The sequence below is a fragment of the Beta vulgaris genome, chromosome 1 (assembly GCF_026745355.1).
Source record: "Beta vulgaris subsp. vulgaris cultivar EL10 chromosome 1, EL10.2, whole genome shotgun sequence".
Lineage (NCBI taxonomy): Eukaryota > Viridiplantae > Streptophyta > Magnoliopsida > Caryophyllales > Amaranthaceae > Beta > Beta vulgaris.
In genome coordinates, this window is record NC_079202.1 from 38,465,847 (window position 1) to 38,477,509 (window position 11,663).

At 37.0% G+C, this 11,663-nt stretch overlaps 3 protein-coding genes across 3 annotated transcripts; all 3 read left to right on the forward strand.

Annotated features, from left to right (window-relative positions):
* Window positions 1-1,966: 1,966 nt before the first annotated feature.
* On the forward strand, window positions 1,967-2,842 carry LOC125492740 (uncharacterized). The gene has a single exon (XM_057391921.1). The coding sequence runs from the start codon at window positions 1,967-1,969 to the stop codon at window positions 2,840-2,842; it is 876 nt and encodes a 291-aa protein (XP_057247904.1).
* Window positions 2,843-4,255: 1,413 nt separating this feature from the next.
* LOC130590045 (protein MAIN-LIKE 2-like) lies at window positions 4,256-5,040 on the forward strand. Its single transcript, XM_057391922.1, has 3 exons — window positions 4,256-4,786; window positions 4,866-4,952; window positions 5,037-5,040. The coding sequence occupies exons 1-3, from the start codon at window positions 4,461-4,463 to the stop codon at window positions 5,038-5,040; spliced, it is 417 nt and encodes a 138-aa protein (XP_057247905.1). The 5' UTR covers window positions 4,256-4,460.
* A 76-nt stretch (window positions 5,041-5,116) lies between these two features.
* LOC130590046 (serine/threonine-protein phosphatase 7 long form homolog) lies at window positions 5,117-5,849 on the forward strand. Its single transcript, XM_057391924.1, has 2 exons — window positions 5,117-5,464; window positions 5,541-5,849. The coding sequence occupies exons 1-2, from the start codon at window positions 5,117-5,119 to the stop codon at window positions 5,847-5,849; spliced, it is 657 nt and encodes a 218-aa protein (XP_057247907.1).
* The last annotated feature ends 5,814 nt before the right edge of the window (window positions 5,850-11,663 follow it).

The following is an 11,663-nucleotide window of genomic DNA, read 5'->3' on the forward strand; positions in this document are numbered from 1 at the left end:
TAAGACATTTATGCTTTACGAAAATTTGCTTTGATCATAAAAATCTCTTATAATTTGATAAATAAAAAAATTATAAAGGTTACACTATTGGATTTATCTTGAAAAATACTATAATAACAGTATTTTTTAAAATTTTCTATCAACATATATTGAGAGCAATTAACGATTAAAGTTCGATCTCGAACATCATGCATGACTTATATTTTGAAATAGAAGGAGTATTTTTTTTTAAAAAAAAATAATACTCCATCAACGTACTTAGACAACAAACAGGAATTTTTTCCTTGAATAATGTCAAAAAGGGGATTAATTCCCAAAATGTGTGGGAAAAAATTTTATTTCCCTGCGTACCGTCCACGTAGGACAGCACGCGAAAATTTTTTTTTTTTTTAAAACTGCAGTAAAACCGCTACTCAGAGTAGCGGTTAATGCATTAAAACCGCTACTCAGAGTAGCGGTTATATTTAAAATCAACCGCTACTCTGAGTAGCGGTTTTCTTTAATGAACCGCTACTCTGAGTAGCGGTTTACAAGATATTTGGACCCGTTGTAAACCGCTACTCGGAGTAGCGGTTCATTAAAGAAAACCGCTACTCCGAGTAGCGGTTTATAAAAATCCCCAATTCCAGCCCTAACTCCCAATTTCCCAATGCTCGAAATTTATTTTCTCACAATCACTTCACACTCTCTCTCTCTTCCGACGACGCTGCTCACAATCCTCTCTCTCTTCCGACTGCCTTCCTGACCGCCGGCGACCGACGACTCTGCCGCACGTTTCTCACCTCCGGCGACCGGCGACCGACGACCGACGACTCAGTCCGTCATTTGTTGCTCTCTCTCTTCCGACCACAGCATCTTTTCCATCTTTGTGAGTATTTTTTTTGTTTTTTTTTTTAATTTAATTTGTGTAGCATGCCATATTTGTTAGATGGAAATTGTTTAGTTTGATTAGTATAATTTAGTTGTTGATGATTAAAAATTTAGGATATTGTGATGGTTGATTTTGTATTAATTGGAAGGTTAGTATAATTGGAAGGTGATTAGTATAATTCAAAGGTTATTAGCATATTGTTTAGTTGTTTGATTAGTATAATTAGTTGTTGGTTGGTTAAAAATGAATTTGAGCATTTTTGATGGTTGATTTTGCATGAATTGTTGTGTTTATGTTGTAAATACTACTAGTATAGGTGAAAAATAGTGTTGATATTGTTTGAATATGTAGAATAAGAATAACTTAATTAAACATTATGTTTTTTGTATGTAGAATATGGAACAACCTAAATATCCTCTATACCTTTATTGGAATGGTGAATTATCTCAAAATGATGTTGATATTGTGTATAGAGGTGGAAGGAAAAAGTTTTTGTTCATCAATTCCGGTATGATGTTTCAAGAGATTCTGAATAGGGTATATGACGTTGTTGGATGTGATCGTATGTATGTGGAACTGAAAATTGTTTATGAGATATCCGATGCCGGGAAAATATGTGCCAATTGCACTAGAGGATGACGAGTCACTGAGTGCTATGTGGCTTTCAGTGACACAAACGTCAGCCATGGCAATGGAGGTGTACATTGAACAAGTTCCCAAAGAGATAAATGTGCAAAGTAATGTGGGTTATGTACCTTCAATGGACTTTAGGGATAGCATGGAGGTACCGACATCAGCTCCTAATATGCAATTTGAATCATTTACTAGCATGTTGTCAGACCCACATTATGTAAATCAGCACATGAATGAGTTTATTTCTCCTGCTTCGTCTCCCCACATACCATCCACATTCCATCTTGACACTCTACATCAAAATGATGTTGATTTTTTGGGAAACGAGGAGGAGCATGTGGATTCTGATAGGGATGAGGATGATGATGCAAGAGAATTAGCTGACAAGGCAATAAAGGCTGGTGTTCCTTCACAAGATTGGCTTAGAGTTGACGAAGTTGATCAAAGGTTAATTTTTTATGGATGACTTGGAATGTCACTGGTTCATTAACTGTGGCTTCTGAATTTGAGATAGGACAAGAGTTCGCCTCATTGCAGCAATTAAAGAATTTTGTGAAAGCATGGTCGATCTCTAGAAACCAGATGTTTCGGGTGTTAGAGTCAGAGCCCACAAAGTATGTCATTGAATGTGCTAGAAAGGAAGTGTGTCACTGTCCATGGAGGTTGCGTGCAATCATGACTAAGTCGTTCTCATTCAAAATTGTACGATATGTTGGTCCACATGCAAGCAATTGTTTAGGAGACATAACATGTGGAGACCATCCTCTCATTTCATCAGATTTCGTTGCTGATCTTATCGAGGATTTCATTAGGACTGATCCTTCATTCAAAGTTCAGTCCATCCTTACTTTTGTGAAGAACCAATATCAATTTTCAATAACATATAAGAGAGCTTGGTTAGCAAAACAAAAGGCAATCAGCAATATTTTTGGTGATTGGGAGAAGTCGTATCAAGAGTTACCGAGGTACTTGCAAGCCTTGAAAGAGTCCAATCGAGGCACTGTCGTTTACTGGAGTACGATCCCAACACAAGATCCTACTACGCACATCTTTAGGAGGGTCTTCTGGGCCTTTAAACCCTCCATTTCCGGATTCCGTCATTGTCGGCCTCTTATCACTATAGATGGTACTCACTTGTACGGGAAATACAAAGGCAAATTATTGATTGCTATGGGAACAGATGCTAATTTCCAGCTATTCCCACTTGCCTTTGCTGTTGTGGAGGAAGAAAGCACGGAGGACTGGTCTTGGTTTTTAGCTTGCATTAGACGTTCCGTCACAGATAGAAAGGATTGTGTGTCATCTCTGATCGTCATAGGGGTATCCTTGCAGCTATGAATGAGCCTGGTAGTGGTTGGGAGGAACCATATGCACATCACCGCTTTTGTGTGCGTCATCTTGCTTCGAACTTGAATTCGAAGTATAAGAATGCTGCCATCAAGAACCTATTCGGAAAAGCTGCATATGCTAGGCAGAAAAGGAAGTTTTTGTACTATATGGATCGAATTGGCTCCATTAATGTCGAGGCAGCTAGATATCTGTTGGACATTCCCCTTCATCTATGGTCTCTACATCATGATGGTGGGTGTAGATATGGTGTGCAAACCACCAACATGTCTGAAGTGTTTAATGGTGTCCTAAAAGGAGCAAGATGTCTACCGATCACTGCTTTGGTAAGAATGACATTTTATCGTGTCAATTCTTATTTTGCTACAAGGAGAGAATTAGGTAGAAAAAGACTTGAGGAAGGCCATGATTATAGCCCGAAGGCGACTAACATCATTGAAAAGAACATGGAGAAGGCAGGTGCTCATGAGGTGATTGTGTTTGATTATGAGCGAGGGCTATTTGAGGTCACTACTGTCGTGGAGACCGTATTGCGGGAAAGGTGGAAAGAAACACACGGTTAACTTAATGCAGAAGACATGTACATGTGAGAAAGTCAAATATATAAGTTGCCGTGTTCTCATGTCCTTGCGGTCTGTCGACACCGGAGCTTGTCATATAGTGGTTTTGTGGACGCTTCTTTCATGACTACCGAGTATCGATCTACTTATATGTCCTTTTTCAAGCCTGTGCCTGATATGCATAATTGTTCTCCATATGATGGTCCGAGAATTATAGCTGATGAGAGGCTAAAACGTGGAGCTGGACGTCCACGGTCCACTCGAATACAAAATGAAATGGATGCAGCTGATAGGTCTGGCAAATATAGATGTAGCATTTGTAAGGTTTCAGGACACAATAAGCAAAGATGTCCTAATAAGAACGGTGAAGGAACATCTGGGTAAATGTTTTCATATTTTGTTAAATTTCAAAAATTTATATTATTTTCATAGTCTCATTGTGTTACTAATCGGTATATTTTTTTTTTTTCTTATTAGGTCTGATGGCGCAGTCCATCTTTCCCGGCCCCACTGATCGCAGCGTTCTCACCCTCCAGGACCAGCATCGGAGTGAGGATGTCTGGAGGGGAGTAGCGGACACGGTACTATCGTGTCGGTTGCATCATCACAGTCTCTATCTTGACTGGGAGATTCACGAAGGGTTCTTCGGTATGTCGAGCGGCTGGCTGTTTTCTCGGCATACATCGTTTGGTAGGGGGAGGTTTGGAGATTGATAGACCACTTCTGACGGCATTAGTGGAGCGATGGAGGCAGGAGACCCATACATTTCATTTGACTGTTGGGGAGGCGACGATTACTTTGGAGGATGTCGCTGTTATCCTTGGACTTAGAGTCACGGGGCACCTGTTATTGGTCGAGGCGAGGGTAACTGGGCTGCATTAGTTTTCGAGTTGTTAGGGATTTGGCCCAACACACCGGAGAACGAGCCCAAAGTTCTCCAGGGTTCGTCTTTGAGATTGACATGGCTTCGGCAACATTTTTTCTTGTTGCCGAATGATGCTGATGAGGTGACTGTACAGCGATTTGCCCGGGCTTACATTCTTGCATTGATGGGGTCCATTCTTTTTGCCGACAAGAGTGGAGATGCAGTCCAGGTTCTTTATCTCCCGCTTTTAGCTGATCTCGACGTAGCAGGGACATATAGTTGGGGTAGTGCGACCCTTGCATACCTGTATCGGCAGCTATGTCGGGCATCACATAGGGGTGCGAGGGAGTTAGGTGGCCCTGTGTTGTTGTTACAGATTTGGGCATGGGAGCACATACACATTGGCAGACCTCGGATTTCGAGGGTGCGGGACCCACCTCCACAGTTTGACGAGGCCGTTCCTATTTTAGGCTCCCAGCATGTTCCGGGGATTGACCCCTTAGCTGTCAGGTAATATTCAATGTCTCACATTTGTTGACATTTTTTAGTTTCATTTTTCTCATGGATAATAACGTATATTTCTTTTCAGTTGGCTTCGAGTACACATCACTAGGTCCCACACAGCAGGTGGGTTCCTTACTACAGGGATGCACTTGACCATCAGACGGACGAGCAGGTACATAGGCTCGTACTTGCCTAACTTATATACATTGGTAGACTCTTCTTTTGCCTAATATTTGTAAGATTCTATTTTTTGTAGATGACTTGGCAGCCATATACTGATGCGAGACTGGCGTTGTTACCTGCTATATGTCGAGCTGATCGACATGTATGGCGCACATGGCCCCACTTATCTGTTTCGACATTGTAGAGTTCCATTTCCCTGGTCGAGTTATGCGCCAGTTGGATTCGAGCAGACGATTCCCGCACCTTCTGATACGAGCACAACCTTCATGCCATGATCGGAGGTCGAAGAACAAGAACTATCCGCTCAGACATCGACCTTACATTGCACATTGGGATGAGCGCGAGGGACACATAGTTCAGGGCACTCCTTTTAGTGGTCGTACTCATGCCTTTGACGAGTATATGATATGGTTTCGTCGCATCACGAGGTTACGCCTGACGAATCCATCGAGGCGACCACCTTCTACACATTATCAGCCTGCGTCTGCAGATATAGTACTGGTAAGTTCACTGATTTTTAGTTGCACTTTTATTTATTTATACAACTATATAATATGTATTTTTTCTTTCTATTCAGGCACATACTTTATCTGATATTGCTCATAGGTGCGGTACTGTACTAGAGGCTTCTGAGTCATTGCCTCCAGATATGGTGCGTGACTTGTATGCGCAGACATTGCAGACTATGAGGGGACTGTGTGTTGATGCTGTTGGCCGAGCTGGACATGGCCACATCGTACAGGGCGTGCCTACTTCTGCTGGATATACATCGACTTCTACATCTTCTACGTCTGCTGCCCATATATTGACCACGTCAGCTTTGCTTTCACCTCCAGTCACTCAGAGGGCCTATCGACGACGTTCTGACACTACTCCCCTCTCTTGATGCCATTGCAGAGACTCATGAGACGACACCTAGCTCATCTACACCTTCACAAAAGAAGAAGAGAGGGTTTTAGAAGTTTCATTTATTGTTTATGTAGTTAGTTAACATTTTTTTCTCACTCTAACTTGTAACTAAATTTTTTTTACATACATTTGAATGTGTATCAACTTGGTGATGAGTGATCAATGTGTGGCTTATATTTGGTGTTGTTGAATGGAATTTGGTGCTGGAATTGCAGGTTGGATAATGTTGAAATTGGAGGTTGGATAATTGTTTGGAATTGCAGGTTGGATAATGTTGAAATTGGAGGTTGGATATTGTTTGGAATTGCTGGAATTGGAGGTTGGATGTTTGTTTGGATATTGGAGGTTGGATATTGTTTGGGATTGCTGGAATTTTTTTGGTTTTCTGGCAGTTGGCCAGTTATGTGGAAACAATGAAGTGTGGTATGTAATGGGTACAAAACCGCTACTCCGAGTAGCGGTTTTAATGAATGAACCGCTACTCGGAGTAGCGGTTTACCCGAGGGAGGAAACCGCTACTCCGAGTAGCGGTTCACTCATTAAAACCGCTACTCTGAGTAGCGGTTTAGGTGAATGAACCGCTACTCGGAGTAGCGGTTTTGTTTGAAGTAAACCGCTACTCCGAGTAGCGGTTTACCTCCGTTAAAAAAAAAAAAACTTTTTTTCGCGTGCCGTCCTACGTGGACGGTACGCAGGGAAATAAAAAATTTTGTGGCACATTTTGGGAATTAATCCCCTTTTTAGCATTATTCAAGGAAAAAATTCCAACAAACAGCAAAACACTATTCCTGATATCTTTTAACGAGAAAAGAAAAAAATTATAAGTTAAAGGGTCCAAACAAGATGGAATCATATGGAAGTAATATGCCATATGCTATTCAAATCAATATACCAATAGCCACAGGAACATGAGAGCTCTTGATTCTTGGATATTTGTGCATGATTTTATCATGAAAGAGACAATGGTGGCTTTCCACTAAAAATCAATCCCTCTATTTTAAAATATAGTATTTATTTTTCATTTTATATGTCAAAAGATAGTGTTTATTCTATTTAAAAACATTCATTTTTTCTAACATATCCTCATTCCATTATTATATTCTCATTATGTCCTCAATTTTTGAAGAAAACTTGTACTCATATTTATGAAATTTGGAATCTTTGACCATATTTCCCTAAATTTTTCCTTTCCTGTAAATCTCCTCGTGTACTCTCACTTAAACCATTACAAAATTTATCTGTCTTCTTCCTTCAAATCCGTTGAACATGAAGTATATGTTACTCATATTTTAAAATATATGGCACACACAATGGTCAATATCGAACTTTGACCGTTAATTATTTTTTATTTGTATTGATAAAAAAAATTTATAAATAATGTTATTATAGTATTTTAAAGACGAATCCAAGGGTATTATTTTATATAATTTTCTAATTTTTTTTAATCATATTATGAGAGATATATGTGGACAAAGCAAATTTTCGTAAATTGTGAATTCCTTATAGTTTTAAACGGAGGAAGTATATTTCTTGCGTTCTTTATTAATTGCAACATTTTTGACTTTTCTACTATTCACAATTGACACTTTGACGGTGTATGATGATCTACACACAAAGATAAACATACGCATATGAAATCTTATTTGATTCGTCTCAAAGTATAGTGTTTTTAATATATCATTTGCATCATTTTTACAAATACATGGCTAAAGTTATATATTGTCAAAATTTGTCTCGACAACTGTGAAAATATGAGTGTTACAATTAACAAAACGGAGGAAGTACTTTTTTTGAGTTGGTAAGATGAAATGTTCTACTAGACCGGAACCTTGCATAGGTCAACCTCAAGATTGAAAGGCACAATCCCAACTAATAGGTCAAAATTAGCTTGGTTAAGCTTATATGTTATACTAATTTATTGCAATACATATACATCATTTAAGCCAAATAATACAATATTTCAATTACCTTAAAACTCCTAAAATAGTGAGGAAAAAAAAACCACTATATTTTGAAACGGATGAAACACTCAATAGTGATGACAACCATTGATTAATTACTTCAATATTAAGTTAAATTATTTTTACACTGGCCATTGAAATTACCACTTCAACAACCTAGTTAAGAGAAATAATTGGCCTCATTTATGAATTCATCTCCGTACTCTCGTCCTCTTCATTATCTCTTCGAGAAAGTGTTGGTAATTCATAATGAGAAGCAAAAATGACACTTCATAAAATTTTGGTACCAAAATTAAGTTAAAGTGGTACTAAAATAGAGTCATTTGGTACCAAAATTTAACCTTGGTAGAACTTTGGTACCAAAATAGAGTTACTTTGATTTTGATATCAAATGATTCTATTTTAATACCACTTTAACTTAATTTTGGTAACAAAAATTTTGTAAGATGTCATTTTGATGGGTAGTAGTAAAGCACGCACATTACCGTGTCCCCAAAAATTATATATGCTCCTCATGTGATGTTGTACTGGTGAACTGTTGATTGTGATAGAACGATGATGTTTCTGATAGGGATGGCAATGTACAGCATTGAGGATCTACTGGTCTAGCGAAACCTAAATCTATGCACTTTTTTCTATAGCACTTGTATACTAACCATCTGTTTAATAGTCAGATTAGGTAATGGAAAAAAAATTTAATCTATTCAATAATCAATTTAATTCATTCATTATTCATACTTTTTTTTTTATCTATTTAGTGATTAGTTTAATCTATTTAGTAACTAGTTTATTCCGTTCGATTAGACTGTCATTTTATTTTTTTTAAATCGTTTGTTGTAGTTCGAAATTTGAATGGAAATAAAGGAACGAGAAGAGAATGGATGACTAGGTTGAATTGATCGAGATGTCTATGAATAGTGTTTTGTTAGAGTTAGATGAAATCAACTTGTTAGGAGAATCTAGGTTTGAGTTTGTCTAATTTCGTATTAAATTAGACCGTCAATTTTAATAGTATGTGAAATGTAATTTCTTTTTTATTATAAGCTTTTATATCTCAAGACGGCTTGGCAAATTCTTTTTAAATAAAAGGAGTGTGGTGATTCCAGAATACCAATCTGTACTTGAAAATCCTTGTCCAGACCTCATGGAGGTTGGCATACCCTAAGAAAATCTGTAAAGCCCGGTAAAAGTTAAGACTCCCTAAAGTTGGACTTACACAGGTTAATCAATACTTCAGACCTTTTAAAAATCATCACCCAAAGTTCAAACCTCTATTGTCAATTTTTCCAAAAAATTATATGACGAAATTTTAATTAGCAAAACAAGAAATAGAAAGTGGCTCGACTTGAACATTCATGAGATGAATTGACATTCAACTGATTAGGTAATTAATATGTTGTTCGTTATTATTTTTTTTTTTCGAAACTTAAATATATTTATGCAAACCACAAAAAGTGGTATCCAAATAGATTGTCAGTTTTAAAAGTAAGCATGATTAGAATTTCTATAAGGATGAGGAGCTAGCTCATGTGGTAGAGCACTCCCCTTTGATCTCTGAGGTCAGGGGTTCGATCCTTACCCCCAGCATTATGTTGGGGTATCAATGTGCTGGTAGTTCCTACAAGGCTAGTAGCCTTGGTAGGAGTTAGCCCTTAGGCTGACTTAATTTCCCAATAAAAAAAAAATGATTAGAATATCTATTGCTACTTTTGATTTCATTATATAATGCGTATCAAATAGCTTCTAAACCTCAAAACCAAAAAATGAAAACACAATGATACAGAATAACAGAACTAGCTAGAACTAGCCATAAAAGAATTATAGAATGATGAGGTACTCAATTTGTTTGCTCTTGTTTATCTCAATTTCTTTTTTAATTGAATCAATCTAGAAGGATCGTAATGGCCTATACTAAAAATGATCAATGAATAAACGCCATCTTAATCTCATATTCACTTTACTTGATTTTACTATTTGTCTTTCATCAACTCCAATATATGAAAATTACGAAAAATAGTTTTATTAAATTTCAAATGGAGAAACAAAAAAGGCTGACTTAATTTCCCAATAAAAAAAAAATGATTAGAATTTCTATTGCTACTTTTGATTTCATTATATAATGCGTATCAAATAGCTTCTAAACCTCAAAACCAAAAAATGAAAACACAATGATACAGAATAACAGAACTAGCTAGAACTAGCCATAAAAGAATTATAGAATGATGAGGTACTCAATTTGTTTGCTCTTGTTTATCTCAATTTCTTTTTTTAATTGAATCAATCTAGAAGGATCGTAATGGCCTATACTAAAAATGATCAATGAATAAACGCCATCTTAATCTCATATTCACTTTACTTGATTTTACTATTTGTCTTTCATCAACTCCAATATATGAAAATTACGAAAAATAGTTTTATTAAATTTCAAATGGAGAAACACAAAAGGCTGACTTAATTTCCCAATAAAAAAAAAATGATTAGAATTTCTATTGCTACTTTTGATTTCATTATATAATGCGTATCAAATAGCTTCTAAACCTCAAAACCAAAAAATGAAAACACAATGATACAGAATAACAGAACTAGCTAGAACTAGCCATAAAAGAATTATAGAATGATGAGGTACTCAATTTGTTTGCTCTTGTTTATCTCAATTTCTTTTTTAATTGAATCAATCTAGAAGGATCGTAATGGCCTATACTAAAAATGATCAATGAATAAACGCCATCTTAATCTCATATTCACTTTACTTGATTTTACTATTTGTCTTTCATCAACTCCACTATATGAAAATTACGAAAAATAGTTTTATTAAATTTCAAATGGAGAAACACAAATGGGACGAGGGGAGGAGCCAATTAGCCCAATTCTTTCCATTATAAAAAAACTCCGTTTATCTTTTTGAGTTGCAATGATTGAGAATTGCACGCTTGCTAGTGTAAAATTTTGACCAATATTTTCTTTAAATATCTATTATTAAAATTATTAAACATGTGTATTTTTAAACATTGTATACACTTAAATGATTCTTAAAATATCTTGTATGCTAAAATTTATATTTACATTTTTTCATTAAATACCCCTGACAAATTATAAAATTCACCATATACCCTCAATGCTCCAAAAATTCACCATATACCACTTGAGTTTTCGAAAACGTTCACCAAAAGCCCTTTTTCTAACTTCCGTCAACTCAGCGTTAGCGTTATTTACGATTTTGTCATCATTAAGCCCTAACTCTAACATGTAAACCCTATCCCACCCAAACCCTAACCTCCTAATCGTAACCCCTGCCAGTGCAAACTGCCACCGCCGCATCACCTGTCGTCGCACCAGATCGCCACCACCGCACCAGACCAAGCCCCCGTCACCGCTTCACCGCACCAAACTTCTTCTCACTCATTTCCCAAATCAATTGATAATTCTAACCTAATTTCACCAAATGCCTACCACAAGCAACTTCATCGGAATGCTACAGCATCATGCGTGACCGGAGGATAATTAACCGCCACGAGAGGAGAGATCAGATTCATTGCTGATTCTGGGTTTGAAGTATTCTTGCTGCCGATTTTTTCATTATAGAAGAAAAGACGAGTGAGAAGAAGACTAAGGGGTGGGGTCCGAGGTGCAGGGGAAGGGGTGGGGGCTTCCAATGGGTTAAGATTAGGGGTGGTGTAATGGTTAGGGTAAGTGTTTAGGATTAAGGTAAGGTTAAGTGTTTAGGTTTAGGATTAGGATAAGGGTTAGGATAGATTAGGCTTAGGATTAGGGTTAGATTTAAAAAAATTAGTTTAATTTAAAATATTATTGGTTTTGTTGAGTTAAAATAC